Consider the following 24,367-nt stretch of genomic DNA (forward strand, 5'->3'; position numbering starts at 1 on the left):
ATCAAAGGATTGGCTTTTGATCCTTCTGGGGGTTGCCAAAAGGATTGGCTTCATTCTCACTTTTCTGGCATACTGACAGGACCTGGCATACCCTAGATGCCTGGGGCTGCAAAGAACAACAATAAAAAATTGATTGAACCAGTATGAGTATTAAGAGGCCCCACAATTTTCCTGGGCTGATTTGAGGGGGTATTCTTCTGTATAAGGCCAGTCTGGGAAGACTGGGGGAGAAGGCTACTTTGTCTAATGTGACTATACCAACACAGAGTGTCAAGGAAGATGATGAAACTGGAAAATATGCTCCAGAAAAAGGAGCATAAGTCTCTGGAAATTGACCCCAATGAAATGGAGATATATAATTTATCTGCCAGAAAGTTTAAAATAACTGTAATAAAGATGCTCACTAAAGCTAGAATAGTACATGAACAAAGTGAGAATTTCAACAAAGAGATTGAAAATAAGTTTTAGAAGTACCAAATAGAAATCATGGAGTTAAATAATACAACTGAAAAATTCACTAGAGGGGCAAAACAGAAGACTATATCAAGCAGAAGAAAGGATCAGTGAATTCAAGGACAGATCATTGGAAATTATTCAGTCTTAGGAAGAAAAAGACAAAATAATGAAAAAGAGTAAAGAAAACTTAAGGGACTTATGAGACACTACCAAGTGGATCAGTATAAGCATTATGGGAATTCCAGAAAGAAAAGGGTGAGGAAAAGGATTGGAAAGCTTATTTAAAGAAATAATTGCTAAAAACTTCCCAAATATATATTCTTCTCAAGTGCACCAAGAATATTCTCTAGAATAGATCACATGTTATGGTCACAAAATAAATCTTAAGAAATTTAAAATGATCAAAATCATACCAAGTATCATTTCTGACTACAATGAGATGAAGCTAGAAGTCAAAACAGTAGGATAACTAAAAAATTGACAAATATGCCAATTTTAAACAAAACACTTTTGAACAGCCAGTGGGTCAAAAAAGAAAGCAAAAAGGATATTAGAAAATATCTTGAGAAATACAAAAATTAAAATATAACATACCAAATCTTATGGGATGAAGCAAAAACAGTATTAAAAGAGAAGTTTATAGCAATAAAAGTGTACATTAAAAAAGAAGAGAAATTTCAAATAAGCAACCTAATTCTACATTTGAAAAAACTAGAAAAAGAAAAACAAACTAGGCTCAAAGTTAGTAGAAGGAAAGAAATAAAAAAGATCAGAGCAAAAATAAACAAAATAAAGACTAGAAAAACAATAGAAAAAATCAATGACACAGGAGTTGGTTTGGAGAAGATAAATAAAATTGATAAACCTTTAGTGAGAATTAATAAGAAAAAAAGAGCAAATTAAATAAATAAAATCAGAAATGAAAGATGAGATATCACAACTGACAGCACAGAAATAAAAAAGATCATAACAAATGTGGATATCTAGTAAATCCATAACTTCAAGTAGGAGGATTAAACCATTAGAAAATATTAATTTAATTGATATCAGAAATTGTTTATTAGCTATGGTGATCTATATTTTATGTATCTTTTTCATATCTTCATGGAGTACATGTGATTAACATGTCTTTCGGTAAGCATATTGGGTGAGATTGTCGGTATAGGTATAAGTGTAAGTAAGAAGCAGCTTCTGACCTCAAGATGCTTGTGTATAGGCAGAAGTTTGAGTATAGATCAGTGTAATGAAGAAGTATAGTCAGGTATCACTTAACAAAAAGGATATGTCCTGAGAAATGCATTGTTAGGCAATTTTTATCATTGTGAGAACACAATAGAGTATATTTACACAAACCTAGATGGTATAGCCTACTACACACCTAGCTATATGGCAGGTGTATCCTATTGCTCCTAGGCTGCAAACCTGTACAGTAAGTTACTATACTGAATACTGTAGGCAATTGTAACACAATGGCAAGTATTTGTATATTTAAATATATGTAAACATAGAAAAGGTACAGTAAAAATATGATATAGAAGATAAAAAATAAGATGCCTATATAAGGCACTTACCATGAATGGAGCTTTCAGGACTGAAAGCTGCTCTGGTTGAGTCAGTGAGTGAGTGGTGAGTCAATCTGGATGTTAGGACGTCCTAGGACGTTACTATATACTACTAAAGATTTTATAAAACACTATATACTTTGGCTACACTAAACTTACAAAATAAAAGTAATTGTGCTATGACATTATGAATGTTACGTTATTAGATGATAGAAATTTTTCAGCTCCATTATAATCTTATGGAACCACCATTGTATATGCAGTCCATCATTGACTGACATACCATTATGCAGCTCATGACTATATATACAAATTGCCAATAGATGTAGAAAGTGGATTCTGCTGGGAGAAACTAATGTTGGCTTCACAGAGACAGAGGTGGGCATTGAAGGATGAATAGAAGATTTGAAGGCAAAGAAGGAAGAATCTATTATATGCTGAGAACGGCAAATATGATGTGACTAAAGCATTAGGACTGTTTGTGAGGGCATAAAATGTGACTGGCTATAAAGTTTCAGTCCTTACATGAAGTAGGTCAGAGAGCAGAGAAAGAGTTAATCTTTGAGTCACTCAGTGAGATAAGTACTCTATCTCCATTTTACACGGAAGAAACCAAAGCACAGAAGATTAAACAACTTGCCCGGGTCACATGACTTAAACCAATAGGAAGACTTGGGCATAATCATTCACTTTTTATGACTATTTTTAAAAAGTTGATACTGTCCTATTATGAAGCAGTAAGAAATTTAGTGTTTAGTTAGTACCCACATTACAATAGTTTCCCAAATAGTTTTGCAAAAGTTTGGAAAGTTTTATAGTTAGCAAATAATCATTAGACTGGAATTCATTCACATAAATAGGAAAGTCACTCTTCCGTTTGGAGACTAGTTTTATTATTCACAAAATGAATCTTATGGCCTTCTTATTTGAAATGTCTTTCTTTGAAAAAAAATATTTTTCCTGCTATTATTGGCTGATGAATTTTTGTGCAATTTAGTATTTTTGATTATAGGGTCAATGTCAATTGATGGGGCAGTTCTAAGTGGTATTTGTTCCCTTGGTAATAACTACTGGGGCTAATTATACAGGATTCATTTGAAATTGTAGGTTTTGCCTGCCAAACACTGATATCCGAGGATGAGAACTAGGGAGATAGACTAAAACTGAACATTTCAGAAAAAAATAGCCAATAGTAAATTTCTCTTATTGAGGTATCTTTGACACCTGTGCACATTTTATAATAAATTGTTCTATTTTCCCATGGATGTCTTAGGGATAAGAACTAAATATGAGAATATCCTTTACTTTTGTTTCTAAATTAACTCTCAGATGTTTGGTGTTTTATATTTCTTCGTTTTAACTGTTTCACATAATTTGTGTGAATCACATCAATTCATTTTGAGATATAATTTATTTCTGGTATTTTTTTATTTGGAGTGAGAGGCAACTTGATAATGATCTATACTTAGCTTTTACAGTTTTTTGTATTTCAGGGTAAATTTGAAAAATCTAAAAGATTTTTCTAAATTTGATCACCGTTTATTAGATCCTTTGCAAGTACTTGTAGACACATGTTTGCATGAGGATAGTAACATATGTGTATATGTGGCTAAGAAATTCTGCAAATTTATAGTTTCATAATTTGGGAATTTTAATTATAGACTTTACATCCCTAACTTAGATGCCAGCTTTTAGGCAGCCAACTTTAGAACAAGAACCCATATTGTTAATCTCTCTTCATAGTTCTTGTAAGTCAGGCTCTGTTTAGTACTATTCTCTCTCTACCTTTCAATGGCACAGTGCAGTATTTGGCATATTTGCTCTTTAATGTGACATGTGACATATTCTTTGTGAATCAGAACTATGTGTTTGTGTGTGTATATATATGTAACATTTTCGGTCACTATTTGAGAGATATAATAGATGAAAAGAAATTCATTTTTATTACATTAAATATAATCCTATAAATATTAAAAGTGGAAATTATACAGCAAGAAATTGTTCCTTTAATCCTTAAATATTTTTCTTGAAAACAAACCGCAAATTTACCAATTTACTTTGAAGACAAACCACAAATAACCAAAGCTTCTTAATATTTACTACATAGGTTTATATTAAACACTATACTTTTGTTGAGTTTTCTAGGCATCTGAGACTTAAGTATATTCATTATCTAGTTATACAGTTTAATAGTGTTGGAGTAGTACTATGAAAGTGACATTTTGAAGGAGATCGATTTAGTCTACTTTTTGATTAAATTCTTAAATCTCTATTTCAGCTGCTAATTTTACTCCTACAGCTGTCTTAAGAGTTCTTCGGCTACATGCAATGTATAGCCCTCACAGGTTATCTCCTTTCTACTCTCACAAAGTAAGCAGGGACAGCTACCAGTCAATTAAGACATTTCTCTGGAAGTCATCAGCATTTACCACTATTAATTAAGTGCTTATGGGGTTCTGAGCCAAGCACTGATGGCACTGAGCCAAGTTTCTGTTTCATGCTCTTCATTCTCCAAGGAGGTTTAGATTATCTTGCTGTCAATAGGGCACTTGAGTTCTAGACCCCAGTGGGGACAAAAAATTACTGTGGCCACTTTGCACATAGATGTTTACATTTAAAATATCAATTGATATAAATACTGATAATAATGAACAAGTATTAAATAATAATTGAAAGTGGTGATATTCTTGATTTTTTGGACTATTACATACCCATAACTTTAGTAGTACTGGAATTACTGGAACCCTCATGGAATTAATTCCACACTCGGGTAACAGTATTCTAGATTACTATTCTGAATGTTCTCTTTTATATTTTCTTCCAGTGAACTTGTTTGCTTCTCTACTCTTTTAAAAAATTTTATTATTTTTTAAGTAGATAAAATTGTATATATTTACCATGCACAGCCTGATGTTTTGAAGTATATATAAACATTATGGAACAACAGTATATATAAACATTATGGAACAACTAAATCTAGCTAATTAATGTATATAATACCTCACGTAATTATTTTTGGGGTGAGAACATAACATCCACTTTCTTGGTATTTTTCCAGAATACAATATATTGTTATTAACTGTAACCACCATGTTGGACAATAGGTCTCTTGAACTTATTCCTCCTATCTAACTAGAATTTTGTATCCTTTGACCAACATCCCCCCAACATCCACTATTCCCCCAAACACCTCAGCCCCTGATAACCACCATTCTTCTCTCTAGTTCTATGCCTTTGCTTCCTCATTCCATCTTCCCTCTTTCTTGACTACCTAGTCATTCCTACTGCCCATGGTATGTAAGAGCTTCTGAAAACACAATGAAAAATCTGATTCTCTTTCCTTCGCTGCTCTTTCATTTCTAACCCTTAATGAGTTTCAGGTGGGAAGATAATAAAGGAAACCAAAATGATTGAAATCATGATTAGAAGAAAGTAAAATTTCAATTTTCTACTGGTAAAATAAGCTTTTGTCTGGTCTCTGGAGCAGGAAAATAATGCATATTCTTTTTTATTATTTTCAAAGTGCTTCTAAACATCTCAGCTGCATTTGTAATAAAGATATTACAGCCTTATTACCAAAAGAATTTCCAATTTTGAGCTAAATTATTTAAAATTATCCCTATGTTTTTCCTTTGCATAACTCAGTTTGTTTCTTGTGATGGTAAATTGTCATGATTTAATTAGATGGTAATATAGGAAGAAAGCATTTTATGGCATCACAGTGATTAATCCAAAACTGTAACATCAACAACACCAGTGAAGTTAATAACAATATTGTTCATGAAAACAAAGGCCTGTTTACAAAATTGAAACTCCATTTATATGTGAATGGCTTTTCTTATGCTATCTCACTAATTTTCTCTTAAGGTTTTTTAAAATACATTATATCTCACTATTAAAATACTGCTCTTAATTGCCAACTGTAGTGGCCCTCTGTCCTCAGCCCTTTTGAATTCTCTATTGCTTTTAAAACTTTGACTGTTTTTATTTTCATATTTCTCTTCTTTCAACTCTCTTCTCTTGGCTGCTTCTGTTTTCAGACCATTTCTTCCTTGATATTTTGTCTATGTTATCCTACTGGCCAATCTTATCCATCCTGAAGCTCCTATATTGTTCCTAAAAATTAAAATAGTTTTATTGCTTTAAAAATTATTTAAATAATAGTCAATTAGAAGAATGCAAAGCCAGCTCAGGCTGGCTGGTTTATGAGGTAATCATCTAGGGGTTCTCTCTACATGGTGTCTTATCATCCAGCAAGCCAGCCCAGGCATGAGTTCCAGAAGCCACAGAGGGTAAGAACCAATGCATAAGTACCTTTCAAGCATCTGTTTGTGTCACATTTGCTAATATCCTGTTGGTCAAAGCAAGTCACGTGACAAGTTCAGATTCAAAAGTTGGAGGAGTACATTCCACCTTTTGATGGAAAAAGCTGCTAAAATATTATGGTCATTTAAAAAATATATTCCATATTATTTATTTATTTCTCATTTGTAAACATCTCTGCAGAAATGTGAAGTGTTTTTTATCTTCACTTTCAGATGTTTTGTTTTATCCCTTCAGTTTCCCTGTTGAATTCCATCAGCTTTTCTCGTGGAAATCTCTTCTTTTTCTCCTCAGCAACTCTTCAGTTTTTCCAAGCAAGCCTTTCTGTTCTTAATTACCATAATTTTCATAATGACCCATTTTTACATGTGTACATGTCTTTTGAGTTAATATAATATAAAACTGAATCTGGAAAAATTTACAGTTTTAAATTTTTTTTCATTTCCTAACCTGTTTCCCTGAAGCAAAGTTACAGGATTGCTCAGAAATTGTAATTTAATTAAAATGAGGTTGGAGAGGTAAGGAAGTACCACCTTCTCTTTTGCATTCATTTTTTTTTAAGTATCCCAGAACAGATGTTGATCTATTTTCACCTTCTTCCTAGCAAAATAAAACAACAAAACATAAATGTTTTAAAATAATAGTGAAATTTCAAGCTTTTGTGATTATAAAAATATATGCTTCTATCTCACCTTGTCTTTTCCCCCCTGTTCTGACATGAACTTCACATTATCTCCCCAAATTGTTCTTCTGTTTTTGCTCACACTATCTCCTTTTTCTAGACTTATTAAGCCTCTGCTGGTTCCAAACTTACCTGTTGTTTAAGACTAACTCATGTGCCACCTTCTCCATGAAACTTTCACTACTCATTATTCTTGATTTTACTCTACTGTGAATGCCCACAACATTTAATTGCTGATACCACAGCAATTAGAAGAATATGTCCTTTATTACAGATTGGTATTGTTTAATGCATTTTGTGTGCCTTCTAATTTGTATTATTTGCTGCTTTTTTTCATTGCTGGACTTGTTTTTTTACTGATTTGAACTCTAGGCTCTCTGAGCACTGTAAACATCCAGCATTAAGCTGTTTTACAACCTACCAAAATTAGGAATTCTCATGTCTTTTTTTTTTCTTAGAAAATACATACTATTAGGATTCATTCACTCATTCAAGAAATGTTGAGTACGTATCATATTCCAAGATTAAAAATAACAGCGCTATCTCAAGTTAAAAAGTTAATTTTGTTGCTGTGTTTTAGGTAAGACAGTGTTATAAACTTGTAAGAAATAGTATTTTTGAAAATATGCCACAGTACCTTCTAAACTAGTAAATCTCAGACTATGGCTCTTTTGATGAGCAACTGTAGGACTTTCAAGATTTCTACTTTCTATCTGGAATAGTCACCTTCATGAGGCCTCTGCTTTGTAACAGTTATGAATATCACCCCAGGGTGAGGCAACTGTGACCAGCACTGGTGTAATACTTTCTTGTTCATTTAGCCAAACAACATAAGAAACAGCAATGCAGTAACCTAATAATACCTCTTTGCTATACACACACACTCGTATCCTCTTGGTCTCTTTCTTCTTTCTTTCTATTCTTCTCCCTTAGCAGAGAATTTCTGTGCAAGTTCTTTGATATACTATGATAAATGAAGCCCTGTTGTGTTTTCTGACTCTGTTAGAGTCACCATGGAATTAAAGCTTATGTGCTTATTCAGCTTAAGGTACTTGACCTTTTCCCATGATTGACACATCTAATTTTCTGTAGCAATTCAGTAATTATGTACCAGCTGTGTTATGTTCATTTCACCTAAAAAAACCCAAGAACTATTCCTTTCAAAAGTATATAGCTGGACAACCTTTCTCTGCCAACTAAATGAAGGAGAGTAGTTTATACTAGTATTATTAATCATAATCTCCAAATGCATCTCTTTGCTCCATTGCATTCTATAAGCATTCAGTATACTATGATCATAGTCACATCAAGAATTGTTTCAGTATTGGTACTTACATAGTTAAAGTATTTTCAATAATTTTGAATTTACTCAACATAATAATATTCACACAACTTATTTTAACAAATGCTGTATAAAATCCAGTATTCATTAGCAAGATTTGTGCTCAGAGAGCAATATTTATAAACCTTTATTTTTCTTTATGGGGAAATTATATTTTCTCTCAACTGACATATGTATCTTTAACTTAAAGAGAAAAATGGCACCTCCACTTTCAACACTCTTCTCCTCAACAAGAGCTAGCAACTGATTACTTCCCAAAACTCCCTGTACTTTCTTGATCTGGCTTAAACTCCAAAGGTGGTTGAGTAGATTTGTTTGTTAATTGTGGAACTTAACCTTTTTCAACCTTTTGTTTCATGAATGATAAAAAACATTTTCTAAATGAGATGGATACTAACATTTCCATTTTATAGATGAAGTAATTGGCTTAAAGAGATAAAGTGATTTTTTTCAAGGTTACATAAATATAATGACAGAGATGAGATTTTAATGCAAGCATTTGACTCCATCTCAGAGATCATGATTTTAATTATTATACTACTCTATACTTTCCCACATAATATAACTTAATATTGTGGCAAGTACAATAATAAACAGGACCAGACACACATAGATATTAATTCACTTTATTTTCTTTGTCCAAAATCAAGCCTTTATTATTATTATTTTTTTTCAGCATATTATGGGGGTACAGATTTTAAGGTTTCAATAGATGCCCATTCCCCCCTCCCCCCACAAGTCTGAGTCTCCAACATGACCATCCCCCAGATGGTGCACATCTCACTCATTATATATGTATATACCCGCCCCCCACCCCTCTCCCACCTGCCCAATACCCTATTACTGTAGTACCTATGTGTCCACTTAGGTGCTGCTCAGTTAATACCAATTTGCTGGTGAGTATATGTGGTACTTGTTTTTCCATTCTTGGGAAACTTCACTTAATAGTATGGGTTCCAGCTCTAACCAGGAAAATATAAGATGTGCTATATCACCGTTGTTTCTTGAGCTGAATACTCAATATGGTATACATATACCACATTTTATTAATCCATTCTTGGATTGATGGGCACTTGGGCTGTTTCCACAGCCTTGCAATTATGAATTGTGCTGCTATAAACATTCGAGTGCAGGTGTCTTTTTTGTAGAGTGTCATTGGATCTTTTGGGTAGATGCCCAGCAATGGGATTGCTGGATCAAATGATAGATTCACTTGTATCGCTTTAAGGTATCTCCATATTGCTTTCCACAGAGGTTGAACTAGTTTGCAGTCCCACCAGCAGTGTAGGAGTGTTCCTCTCTCTCTGCATCCAGCCAGCATTTATTGTTTGGAGACTTTTTGATAAAGGCCATTCTCACTGGGGTTAAGTGATATCTCATTGTGGTTTTCATTTGCATTTCCCTGATGATTAGATGTTGAGCATTTTTTCATATGTTTGTTGGCCATCCTCTGTCTTCTTTAGAAAAGTTTCTGTTCAAGTCCTTTGCCCACTTTTTAATAGGGTTATTTGATTTTTTCTTGCTGATTTTCATGAGTTCTAAGTATATTCTAGTTATCAGCCCCTTATCGGATGCGTAGGATGCAAAAATTTTCTCCCATTCTGTAGGTTGTCTGTTTACTTTCATGACTATTTCTTTGGCTGTGCAGAAGCTTTTTAGTTTGATCATGTCCCATTTATTTATTTTTGTTGCTGCTGTGATTGCCTTTGGGGACTTCTTCATAACCTTTTTTATTATTAAGGGGCTTTTTGTGTACTTTAATTATCTACAATCAGTTAATTGAACCAATTACCATTTTCGCTTACCTACATGGATCTATACAAGACAGAAAAGCAAATATAGAAACTATTTTTCAGCTTGCAGTTTTCCAGAGAATTGAAATATAATCATTTTTAGGATTATAAGAGATTAATATCCCTTACTGACTGAGTATATTAATATACAATATCAGATTTTCTTCCAGCAATAGAGGAATGACCTATTCTGTAATTTCCTGCCAATCCTGCTAGAATTTGGAGGGATATTAACACTGTCTCACAAAAATAAGTATTTCATTTTTGTTTTTAATAAAAAAATTACATAATTTAATTAAAAATATACCAAATAATGTAGGCAAATTCATTTAGTTATCCATTTAGCAGAATTTAGTTATCTATTTCAAAGAACACTATCAGCCTAAATATATATTGAATATTTTAGAAATTTCACAACTTCAATTACTTATCTTCTGAAACTTAATATTACTATAAGGATTTTGGCTTAGGCCTTTCTTGCTATGTGAGTCAGCTGGTGCTGCTATAACAAAATACCACAAACTGGGTAGCTTAAACAACAAAAATTGACTTCTGATAGTTCTGAAGACTATGAAGTCCAAGATCAAGGTTGCTAGCAAGGTAGGTTTCATTCTGAGGACTCTTCTCTTGGCTAACCTTAATTACCTCCATAAAAGCCCTACATCTACATACAGTTGGCTTGGGGCTTCAACATATGAACTTTATGGGGACACCAACTTTCAGTCTACAGTGTTGCCATTATAGCATTTTATTACTTGGCATTTGAGAAAGTAAGATTTTTTAAACCTACTATATATTTTCTTAAGAGAGTTTTTTCCCTCTAATACAATATTCTCTTATATATAATCTAGTTGCTAAAACAAATATTCCTTTATTTGCGTACGCTTTTGCTTCCTCATAAAGTAAATTTCTCTCTATACCCAGTGCGATGAGTAACTGTGAGCCTTGACTTTAAAAAAAAAACATTTATGACTTTAATTTTTAAAACAGTTTTAAAATTTAAAAAAAGCAGTTTTAAATTTACACAGAAATTGCACAAAAAGTAGAGAGTTTCCATAGTTCCCTCTTCCTGCTGCACACAGTTTCATCTATTATTAATATTTTACATTAGTTCAGTACCTTTGTTACCATTGACGAACCAGTATTAAGAGGTTATTAATCAAAGTCCATAGTTAACATTATTGTCCACTCTGTGTTGTACAGTTGCATGGGTTTTGACTGATGTATAATGACGTGTATCCATCATTACAATATCATACAGGATAGTTTAACTTCCCTAAAAGTGCCCTGTGCTTCCTCTATTCATCCTTACACACGCTCCCTGAACCCTCTGACAACTTACTGATATTTTTGCTGTCTCTATAGTTTTAGCTTTTCCAGAATGTCATGGAGTTGGAATCATATAATATATAACTTTTTAAGACAGTCTACTCTCTCTTAAGATGCATTTAAGGTTTTTCCATGTCTTTTTGTGGTTGAGAGCTCATTTCTCTTTCCAGTAGTCCTTCCTTATTTGTGGGGGATATGTTCCAAGACTCCCAGTGGATGATGCCTGAAACCTCAGATAGTACCAAACCCTATGTACACTGTGTTTTTTTCCTATACAAACATACTTTTGATAAAGTTTAATTTATAAATTAGACACAGTAAGAGATAAACAACAATTAATAATAAAATTGAACAATTATAACAATATGTTTGCATCACTACTCTTGTGCTTTGGGGACATTATTAAGTAAAATAAGAGTTACTCGAAGACAAGCAGAGCAACATGTGACAGTTGATCTGATAACAGATGGCTACTAAGTGACGAACAGGCAGGTAGTATAGACAGTCTGGATATGGTAGACAAAGGGGTGATTCGTGTCCTTGGCAGGATAGGGAGGGAAAAACAGGACAGTTCAAGATTTCATTATGCTAGTCTGAATGAAACTCAATATAAAACTTATGAATTGTTTATTTCTGGAATTTTCCACTTAATATTTTTGATCTTTGTTGACTGCAGTAACTGAATATGAGGAAATCAAAATCACAGATAAGGGGGGACTACTATATTGCTGAATAATAATACTCCATTGTATGGATGTACCATAGTTTGTTTATTGGCTCATCTGTTGAAGGACATCATGGTTGCTTCTCATTTTTCACAATTATGAAGAAAACTGCTATCAATATTTATGTGCAGGTTTTTGTGTGGACATAGGTTTTTAACTCATTTGGGTAAATATCTCATGAATGATTAGGTATTTAGATAAGAATCTAGACAGAAACCTTATGCGTTTCATAAAGATTAACTCAAAATAGATCACAGACCTAATGTAAAACACAAAACTGGACAACTTCTAGAAGATAAGAGAAAATTTAGGTGGCCTTGGGTTTGGCCAGGGGTGAAATGCTATGGACTGAATGTCTGTGTCCCCTCCAAAACTCATATGTTGAAACCCTAATCCTCAATGTGATGATATTTGAAGGTGGCGCCTTTGGGAAGTAATTAGGTCATGGAGGTAGAACATTCATGAATGGGATTAGTGCCCATATAAGAAGAGATGTAAGAGAGATGATCTCTCTCTCTGCCATGTAAGGATACAGCGAGAGGGCATCTGTCTGCAAACAAGGCCCTCACCAGAAATCAATTGGGCCATCACCTAGATCTTGAACTCCCCAGCCTCTGGAACTGTGAGAAATAAATTTTTGTTGTTTAAGATACCAGTCTTTTGTTATAGCAGCCTGAACTGACTGGGATAATTTATATCCAAAATATACGAAGAAGTCTCAAAACTCAATGATAAAAAACAACCCAATTACAAAATGGGAAAACATCTGAACAGACACCTCACCAAAGAAAATAGAGAGTTGGCAAATAATCATATCAAAAGATGTTTCTGTGTAGCAACCTGTTTGCAGAACCACTATCCAGAATAGCACCTTTTCTGAATTCTTACAATTCCCTGTGCAGACCCAGCCTCAGTCCTACTTTTTCACTTCCTTTGAGGCCATTTCTCAGTCCCCTTGGAACTTCCAACTCCTTGAAGTTTTCTGTCTCCCAGTTTATTAGGCTTCTCCCTCTTCATGCTGGATTCAGTGGTTAGCCATTCCAGCTCAAGTCTTGCCTTTGATACCCTGATTTTCTATCACACCCTCTTTACTAATCTCCAACCCCATGTGAAAACAGCATTAAGTAAAAGCAGAAAGATCTGAGACCACCTGTCTATTCAGGTATCAGGGAGCACACACTGGCTTGTAGTGTGGGAGGCAGAGTGTATTTAAAAGTATGCCTGGAGAAATAGGCAGAGGTCAGATAGTTTTTGGGGTATTAAAATATGAAAATATTTAGAAATTTTATTAAAAATATCTATGAATATATATTAGAATATTTAAAGTATTGAAAAGTTTATCCTATAGGCAACAGAAAACAATGAGTTTAAAACAAGGAAATAATATAGTCAGATGTGCTTTTTTTACAAGGCATCAGCATTCAGGATCAATAAGAGGTGGGACAAGATTGGAGTTAGGAAAAAAAATGGTAAGAAAATGTTCTAATAGTCCTGGTAAGATATGATAAGGATCCAAACTAAGACAAAACCAGTAGGGTTACTGAAGAGGGCATGGTTTCAAGAGGTGTTTAGGAGTTAGGACTTGGTGATAAATTCACTGAGCTTTGAGGTGATTGGATAAGTGGTACATTTCCTGAGGTAGATGACAGTTGGTACTCGTAGGACAAAGGAAAGAATGAATTCCATAGGTATGTTGAGTTTGACATGCCTGTGGATATATGTGCGGGTGAATATGTCTAGTAGATGGATGGATATGTAGGTTCACACTCCAAGAGAAAGGACTGGCATCAACATGCAGGTCTCAGAGCCTGTAGAATATATGTTGTGGTTGAAATCATGAGGTCAAGGTTAGAGTCCTGGGGATCCCCAACCTTGAATGGGGAAGAAGAAGAATCAGTAAAGGAAGTAATATGGATTAAACCAAGGAAAAGGAGGAGGAAGAACAAGAGAAAATAATATCATGGAGAAGAAGGTTGTCACTGGTATCAAGTGCCACAGACAAAAACAGTAGAACTGAAAAACCTCCATGGGATTTGGCATTACTAGGGACCTTGGCAAAGTTTGTTTTATGAGAAGATAGTGACTTTTTCACACACTTAACTATGAAGGGAAAGGAATTGGTGAGTTAATGGAGTTAGTTAAGGGTAGGGAGAGGGTAAAACAAATTTTTTTCTAACAAGAAGAATATAGTTAAAGTATGGGGGATAGATACAGAGAGATTACAAAGACAGTAAATTAATGATTATTGCAAAATATATAACCAAATCATTAGTATTTTGAATGTTTATGATAGACCTGTGGTATACTTAATTAGGAAATATGCCAAAAACAGTGCCAAGCCCCAAGCTTTACAAATCATAAACACTCAAAAATGATTTGCTGGATTGAAGTAAATTGAGTTTCTATTAATGTGTAAATCATCTTCTGTGTCTTAGAATAATTTAGAGTTTAATTTGTGCATTTCTTTCCTAATGAAGGTCATCGAACACTCTTTATTGGAGTTCATGTGCCCCTGGGAGGAAGAAAAAGCCATCGACGTCACAGGCATCGTGGGCACAAACACCGGAAGAGAGACAGAGAGAGAGATTCGGGGTTAGAAGATGGAAGGGAGTCACCTTCTTTTGGTAAGAATGTTTTTCCTCGTTTTTATGAAATTTATGATTATAATATACGTGCTTTTACAATTGATAATTAGCAGTAATACCTCAAACTCATAAAATTATTTATGCTTTTGTGAAAGATTGAGAGAAGTAGGAGAGAGAAAGCTTGATCTTTGATTTTTCTCTTATGCATTGGCTTTGTGAAGGTGAGAATTGATTTAAATTTATGATGTAGGTAGTACAACTAATTAGTAAAGCTTAGTTGTATAAACTCTTGATAATTTGTACAAATAGTAGTCATTGCTGTGTGTAGTTTGAAAATCCAGGGGAATTTGTCTTTATTCAGTTCCCATTTACACTATTGCTGATGCTGCCCAAATTTCATGCTTAGGAGATGAATGTTTTATTATTAATATTTTGAATGTTCTCCCTTTGAAAGTATATTCAGAATACCACCATATGTGTTTTTGTAGTTGTTTACAATTTTTGGGTGCCATGAGAGCCCGTGTACGTCACATAACCCGGAAGCTAGCTTTCAGCTCCTCGACCCTCCTACCTCCTGTGACCTTTGCTGTCACTGCGCTGAGCTCACCTACTCCTCTGTAATTATGCCGCCTCTGAAGTCACTCACTGACCTTGCTCCTGACCCCAGCTACTCTCCTTCTTACTTGCTTGTGCAATTACTTTATCCCTCTATTTTTTTTCATCCATAAGTTGTCTTTATTTCCTTATCTTACTATGATTTCATAGCATGTGATTTTAGTAATACTTTAATATCACTAGAATTCTACTAGTGTTACTAGTAATCTATTTAGCAATACTAGTATCTAAATATCTTTGGTCCCCTGTTTTAATTTTATTCATACATTTACCCCCTCTTTTAAAATCATACATTTGTTGGGGTTCCTGTTTTCCTTTTTTCTCCCTTCCTCCCCAAGTAAACACACATTGTGCTGGAAATAGTCATTCAACAGGACGGATTGTAGGATTGTAACCATTATAAATTTACGACTCAAACAGACCTTCAACACCTCCCAGTTCTACTGCATTCCTCTGACTTTTGAAAGGATTTACTTTTCACACTTTTTCACCATTTTCCAACATCCTCTTTTTTTTTTTTTTTTTACCATCACTTACTAGATAATATTGCTTACTATTTCAATGGAAAAACATATCATTGGAAAGAACTCACTTAAGTTTCCTTCTATTAAACAGATAGACCTATGTAAATACATCTGCAACCATCCTCTCTTTTCTCTTAATCTAGTAAGGGGGGGTTCTTTTCCATTATGCTTAGTTCCTATTCCCTCTCACCACTTCTGGAAACTGATACCGTTTCTAGTCTAATTGACCTTTTCCTCTTCAATTGGATTGTTCTTATCACCTTTTAAACATAATAGAGTCTCTCCCAATTTAAACAGTTCCCCAACCTCCTTCCAACACACATTTAGTCATTCAGATATGAAGTAAGTTAACTACATATAAAAGTTTGGGTAACAATTTTACTTTTAAAACTGTATAGATACTGCTTTATTCAATATCTGGCTTCACTTAGTGTGGCAGAGACATCTGTAGTCTACATATTTTTCATTTGCTATATTTATTTCTTTTAAGCCTGAATGTTTATAGGCATTTTCCTGTGTATTTTGATGAAGAAATTTGCTAAAATAGATCTAACGGTAGATATATTAAAAAGCCTTCCTAGCCTGCATACACTGATATTTTTCCACTTGGAGAATATTTTCTTACTATATCTGATTCTGTTCCATTTTCTCTGATCTCTTTGTGATATTAATTATCTGCATGTTGGATTTCAGATGTTTGCTCTTTGTCATTTTCCTTTGTAGTTTAATATTAGTCTCTTATGTTACCCTTTGATTATCTGCAATATAAATTCTGCATTTTACTACTTCTGTGATGGGTTTTGATTTTGCTGTTGGATTAGTTTTCTTGAATTTCTTTCTTATTTTAACCTATTTTATTGACATTTCCTCCTGCCCTTTCCAAATTAGTTTTTGTTTTTCTGCTTGATAGAGTCTATCCCCCAGCTGTCCTCCTCTGGACATTTTCTTTTTATCCTGAAGTTGATAATTTTCAGAGCTATGATCTTCCTTTGGGCTGTCAAGAAAAGTTTTACTCTCCATTGATTTTTAGTATTTTTACAGACTTCCAATTTTTTTCCTTTTACTCATTTTTAAACAAGGCAAGGTATCCATGCAGTATCTACCTAGCTGTATCCTAAGGTAGGTTAGCCAGGCTGCTGCCAGTATGTTCCTTGTCTTCATTACTATGTATACTTATAGGCGTTAAACTTCTCCAAATACCATGCACTTCTGCCAGGGGTAGAATAGTTGTTGGTGGGGGAGTGCATAAATAAAAGTCCTCTGGGTATCCTGTACTAGCATGATAGAGAGATGGTTATGTCTGAGTCAGTGAATAGAGAGCAGAGGATGTGCTAAATGTTTCCCATATTTTCAGGTATTTTCTGTTTCATGAGGTGGAGTCTTGGACTGTAATAAAGAGTTGATTGCATATATTTTTTTTTCACTCAAGCTCCATCTTCTTATAGTTAGTAGAAACTCCCACTTATACTCTAGGAATGGATTATCTGTTGGACTAAGCTTTGATAGTGAGTTTTCACCTTGTAGTATTTGAAAAGACGCGTTTACATCATCTTAGAAATGTTTCATAAACAAATAAAAGTAAACTGTGTTTATCATCATTTGCTTGTTCCCTCTGCCTCTTTTTCTGTTTTCCGCCATAGCTCGATGCATTATGTCCGTTTTTCTATAACAGTGGTTCTCAATATTGCCTGCACTTGAGAGTTCTAAAAATATACTGATGCCCAAGCCCCACACCATTCAGAATTTCTGTGCCTGAGGACCAAGCATGGGTACTTTTACAAAAGTACCACAGGTAATTCTACTGTGCAGCCAAAGTTGAGATCTACACTTCTGGAAACCTTTCTATTCAAAATATGGTCCGTGGGCCAGCAATATTGGCATCACGTTTGAGCTTGTTAGAAATGTAGAATCTCAGGCCCCACCCCAGATCTCTTGAATCAGAACCTGTATATTAACAATATCCTTAAGTAATGTATGCATGTTAAAAATTTGACAAGTGATACTCTAGAACATTGCTTGTCAAAACTTTTTGCACATTGGAGTCAACTGAGGAAATTTAAATAAACATTGATGCTGGGCCCCATCCTCAAAGACTTTTATTTAATCAATCTTGGGTGTTTCCCTAAGCACTGGTATTTTTAAAAAGTACTCCAAGTGATTTAATGTCTACCTAGGATCAAGAATCATTGACCCTAAGAAGCTTCTGTCTCTCTATTTGGTGAAACTTGGAAATAAGTCAGGTGGCCCAGATTCTCCCTCTGATGTGTCAGCTGCTAATTTTGGATGCCACCTACCTCCTTCCTCCCCCAACCATCTGAGTATCTTTATTGACATTTAGACCTAAGATCTGTTTTATCAGGGACAAATGTTTGGCACCCTCATGCTTTCTAAGTGGTGGAACTTCCTGTATTTCACTTTTTTCAGTTTCTCGAGGACTGCTTGTGTGCCTTTATCCCTATTTCACAGTCAGTTCAATTGCCTTGATAGTCAAGTACTCAGTCACATGCTGAGACTTAAACCATGTCCTAAACATCATCCCACTTAATTTGAGCTTTGATATTCTGTGTGGTGAGACTATATGAGATTTATATACTGAAGGCATCAAAGGAAATTTCTGTCTACTTAAGAAATATTTATTTTGCTTGGAAGGTTTCAAAAAATATTTTGAAGTCATTCTTACAGGTGCCTCAAAATTCTTCAGATTCAACTTCCAAAGAAATATTAGGTAGGGGAAAATTCAAAGACACCAAGGACAATCACAGAAGCAATAAAAGTAAATAAATGGGACCCAATTAAATTAAAAAAAACTTCTGCAGAGCCAGCAAACAATCAACAGAGCATATAGACAACCTACAGAATGGGACAAAATATTCACATGCTATACATCTGATAAAGGGCTAATAATCAGAATCAACAAAGAACTCAAGCAAATGAAGAAAAAAAATCAAACAACCCCATTAAAAAGTGGGCAAGAGACATGAACACATGCTTTTCAAAAGAAGATAGATTAATGGCCAATAAACATAGGAAAAAATGCTCAATGTCACTAATCATCAGAGAAATGCAAATTAAAACCACAGTGAAATATCACCTAACTCCAGTCAGAATGGCTTTTATCAAAAAGGCCCCAAACAATAGATGCTAGCATGGATGCAGAGAGAAAGGAACACGTATACACTGCTGGTGGGATTGCAAACTGGTGCAACCTCTATGGAATATAGTATTGAGATTAATCTTTGAGATTCCTCAAAGAACTAAAAGTAGACTTACCATTTGATCCAGTAATCCTGCTATTGGGTATTTACTCAAAGGAAAAAAAGTCATTTTATCAAAAGACACTTGTACTCAAATATTTATTGCAGCACAATTCACAATCACAAAGATGTGAAATCAATCCAAGTGCCCATCAATTCATGTGTGAATTAATAAAATGTTGCATATGTATACCATAGAGTACTACTCAGCCATAAAAAATGAATTAATACCTTTGCAACAATGTGGATGGAACTGGAGACCCTCCTCCTAAGTGAAATATCACAAGAATGGGAAAACAAACACCACGTGTATTCACTATTAAATTGGAACTAACTGATCAGCACTCATGTGCACAGATGGAAGTAAAAATGAACAGAAATCATACAGGTGAGAGGAGGGAGGAGAGAGTGGGTGAAATCATATCTAATCAGTACAGTGTACACTATCTGGGTGATGGACACACTTATAACTTTGACTCAAGCAGTATAAAAGCAGTCCACGTAATCAAAACATTTGTACCCCTGTAATATTCTGAAGTAAAAAAACAAAAGAGAGAGAGAGAGAGCACCAGGTCAATGTACTGGGAAGCTGGAGATTTTATGTTGTAAATTGCAGTATGGGCCTGTGAAATCATAGAATAATTCTGGAGCAAGCATCAATATAACACAACAATTTGGGGGGAAATGTTTGAACTTTAGCACTCCTAAAATTTTTGTCACTCCAATATATGAGCAATATCAGCAGAATCCTACTTTGTAATAAGACTGAATCATGAGAATGCAGTGTTTTTAACAACCTGATTTTATTAGTGCTGCATTCGGGTAAAAGAATGGGCCTTTAATATAGTCAAAAGAGACTATGCTTATGTCACAAACAGACAATGACTTGTTCCAGCCCACCAGATCTGACAGTTATGATGTTATTCCTAGGTGAGTCCAAAGATATACTCAGTTTTTTGGCTATGTGGTAGTGGTGGTGGTGGTTTTTTGATTATACAAAAACCTTTTAATGCTCACAGATAAGTTCAACCTACTTTTGCTACTATGCTTAATAAATATAATAATTTGCTTATATTAATGTGATAATCATTAATTAATTGTCCCTTTTATTGCAATCAATTCCCTAATAATAGAAAACTGCTAAAATTTTGCATCTTGTTAATTTTAATGATATCTTTTATTCACCTGGTATACTTTGAAATTATATTTTCAACTGGGAACATGGATGAGCTGTTTTAAAATAATAAGTTTGAAGCATAAGCTTGAAGTCAGTGAAAATATAAAAGATAATGATGGAATTTTGGAACATTTCAACACTGATTATTTTTTTCTTCAGCCTCCCAGCAAAAAAAAATGTAATAGGAAAGATGATAGGATTATGCCAATTACAATTAGCCAATCTATAAGAGGTAGAAATAAATCTAAAAAACATAGACTCTTTTAAACAGTTGCTTAAAACATGATACAAAAAGGTACTGAATAAATTGCCACAATCCTGAAATTAGACTAAGATTTTGTCAGTCTTGGATGGTAAATTGTGCACACACTTGAGGAGAAATAAAGCAAATATAGAAAACCTGACTTCAAAGAGCTATTTTTGATAGCCAGTGGCTTTCTGTTCCTATTTTAACTACCAATTGGGTGGATATATAAGAATATCAAGGTATTTTTTAAAAAATTATTTTATTGTAAAATATAAGACAAGTATTCACAAGTGTTAAAGCACAGAAACACAAATGTACAACTCAGTGAATTATCCCACAGAAACATCTGTGTAACCACCATCTTGGCAAGCTCTCCAAGGCTTCTTTATGCTCATGTGCAGTCACTACTTTCTCCTTCTCAGAATCTCTGGGCCACCTTCTTACACTGGGTGTTTTGCTTCTGTTTGAACTTTATAAAATTAATTAATACAGAAGATATTTGTTGCTCAGTATTCTGTTTGTGGAATTCACCAGTGTTTTTGGATGTAGCTTTAGTTTATTCATTTTCATTACTGTATAGTATATTAACGTGCTTCTATATACCATGCATTCTATTATTGGTGGGCATTTGGATCATATACAATTATGACCTACTATGAATAATGTTGCTGTGAACATGTTTGTATGTCTTTTGGAGTACATATGCATTTCTCATACCTAGGAATGAAATCATCTATTGCTGAGTCATAGGGTTTGCATATTTTCAACTCTAGTAGATAATGCCAAGTCATTTTCCAAAATTGGGATATCTATTTACACTCTCATAAGCAAAGCATTACAATTAATGTTCTTTTTACATCCTTACTAACACTTGATAATCTCATTTTTTAAACATTAGCCATTCTGTTAAGGTGTGTAATGATATCTTGTTGTTTTAATTTATATTTCTTTTTTATTTTCTTTTTTTTTTTTTAGACAGAGTCCCACTCTGTCATCTTGGGTAAAGTGCAGTGGTATCATCTTAGCACACTGCAACTTCAAACTACTGGACTCAAGCAATCTTCTTGCCTCCGCCTCCCAAGTAGCTGGGACTACAGGCGAGTGCTACGACACCTGGCTAAGTTTTCTATTTTTTGTGGAAACAGGGTCTCACTCTTGCTCAGGCTGGACTCAAACTCCTTAGCTCAAGTGATTCTCCTGTCTCAGCCTCCCAGAGTGCTAAGATTACAGGTGTGAGCCACTGTGCATGGCCTTTAATTTATATTTCTTGATCACCAATGAAGTTAGACAACTTTGCATGTGCTTTTTGGCCATTTGCATATGCTCTTCTATGAAGTGCCTATCAAAGTCGTATGTTTTTGTTTTGTTTTTTTCTTTTTTAAAGAAAGCATCTGGCTCTGTTGACCAGGCTAGAGTGCTGTGATATTGTCATAGCTCTGCAATCTCAAACTCTTGGGCCCAAGCAATCATCCTGCCTCAGCCTCCCAAGTAGCTGGGACTACAGGTGTGTGACACCACACCTGGTTAACTTTTTTATTTTTTGTAAAGACAGCGTCTCCTTATATTGTCCAGTCTGGTCTCAATCTCCTTGTCTCAAGTGATCCTTCTGCCTTGGCCTCCCAAAGTGCTGGGATTATAGACATGAGTCACCATGACTGGTCAAAGTTCTTTATATAATATGGATGTAAGTCCTTTGTTATTTTTACATGTTTTAAACATCTTTTAATAATTATGGTTTATGTTTTCATTCTCTTAATGGTGTCTTTTGATGTGTCTGCAGATTCTGGAAGGGGTTGCTAAGTGGTTGAGACCCATATTCTCTAGGCAAATTTCTTCATATTGTCATTTATTTCCATTACACGCTTTAGTAAACTCTTATCTTGATCTACTGTATTCTTGGCTGCAGTGTGTATTTCAATGCTCTATGGTTTCAGTGACTATTCAAAAAGTAAAATACCTATCAATATAAGAGAAATATTTATATTTAACTTAGAAAATTCTTTCTGATTCTATCGATGCTTTGTCTCTGAAGTCAGGAAGTACCTTGCCAGTAAGGGACTGCCTTTTTAAAGTTCTTTTAATTTTGGACAATGCCCCTGGCCATTCAGAACCCCATGAGTTTAGCACTGAAATCATCAAAGTTGTCTACCTGCCCCCAAATACAACCTCTCTAAATCAGTCTCTAGAGCAGGGGGCAGGGGGCTGATAAGGATCTTTAAGGCTCAGTACACACAGTACTCTGTGGAAAGGGCTGTCAGTGCCGTGGAAGAGAACTCGGTAGAGAAAACATCATGAAAGTCTGGAATGATTACACCACTAAAGAAGCCACTGTTGTTATAAAAGAAGTCATGAAAGCCATCAAGCTCAAAACAATAAATTCCTGCTCGAGAAAACTGTGTCCAGATGTTGTTCATGACCTCGCAGGATTTGCAACAGAGCCAATCAAGGATATCATGAAAGACATTGTGGATACGGCAAAAAAAAAAAAAAAAAAAAAAGTTGGGGGTGAAGTATTTCAAGATATGGATCTTGGAGAAACTGAAGAGCTATTAGACAACAATACCAGGGGAATTAACAGAAGATTACTTGATGGGGATGAGTGCTTCCCAACCAGTGCCAGAAGATGAAGAATGTTAGGTAGGGATCAAATCTGCAGATGCTAGGTGTAGGCCAGGAGAGTAGTTCTTAGAGGCAGAGAAGCTGGGGCCCAATCAGGGGAAGGTACTGTAGGAAAACACAGAACATCTGATAATCATTTGGTACTATCCCACACCTCCTGTAAGCTCGCGCCTAGATCAGGCCAAGAGTGAGACTCTGTGTCAAAAAAAAAAAAAAAAAAAAATGAAACCAGCTGGGGGGTCCTCAACATCTTTCTCCATTCATGAAGACCAACCTGTTCCTCTCTCTGGAATGCATTTTCACTTTGGGTATATTCTGTCTTTACTTTCATTTTGTATATTTTCTTTCTTTTCTGTAACAAACTGTTTGTGTGAGATTGCATTGTATTTAAGATCCCTCTGTCATCGCTCAGCTCGGTACCAGTACTCATTCTTGACACTGGGAACTGAGGACCAGGGAATTTTGAGATAGACCTAACAGGAAGATGTAGAAAAAACAGTGCCAGAAAACAAATTGACATTAGACAACCTGGCAGAAGGGTTCCAGTATTCAAGACTGCTTTTGACTTCTTTTAGGACATGGACCCTTCTATGATACAGGCACTGAAACTAAAGCAAACAGTGGAAGAAGGATTGGTACCGTGTGGAAACATTTTTAGAGAAATGAAAAACCAAAAAAGTCAGAAATTACAATGTATTTCCTTAAACTATTAATAAGTGTGCCTGCCTCTCCTTCCTCCCCTTCCACCTCTTCCACCCCTGAGACAGCAAGACAAACCCTCCTCCTCGTCCTCCTCAGCCTATTCATTGTGAAGATGATGAGAATGAATACCTTTATGAAAATCCACTTTCACTTAATGAGTAGTAAATATATTTTCTCCTCCTAAAATTTTCTTCTTAACATTTTCTTTTCTCTAGTTTACTTTATTGTAAGAATACAGCATATAATACCTATAACATGCTATACAAACTGTATGTTAATTGACTGTTTATGTTATTGATAAGGCATCCGAGTCAACAGTAGGCTATTAATAGCTAAGTTTTGGGTTAAAAGTTATACAGAGATTTTCGACTGTGCTTGGGGGGGGGGGTAGTGCTCCCAACACTGCATTTTTCAAGGGTCAACTGTAGTTGC

At 34.7% G+C, this 24,367-nt stretch overlaps 1 protein-coding gene across 11 annotated transcripts in view; it reads left to right on the top strand.

Annotated features, from left to right (window-relative positions):
* The window catches only part of SLC4A10 (solute carrier family 4 member 10), a 302,950-nt gene that overhangs the window by 132,589 nt on the left and 145,994 nt on the right, over window positions 1-24,367 (top strand). For all 11 annotated transcript variants that reach the window (XM_012735715.2, XM_012735716.3, XM_076005601.1 and 8 more), the window contains exon 3: window positions 14,690-14,836. In XM_012735715.2, coding sequence (XP_012591169.1) covers window positions 14,690-14,836 — 147 coding nt within the window. The remainder of the gene's footprint in view (window positions 1-14,689; window positions 14,837-24,367) is intronic.

Source organism: Microcebus murinus, chromosome 8, assembly GCF_040939455.1.
Source record: "Microcebus murinus isolate Inina chromosome 8, M.murinus_Inina_mat1.0, whole genome shotgun sequence".
Classification (NCBI taxonomy): domain Eukaryota; kingdom Metazoa; phylum Chordata; class Mammalia; order Primates; family Cheirogaleidae; genus Microcebus; species Microcebus murinus.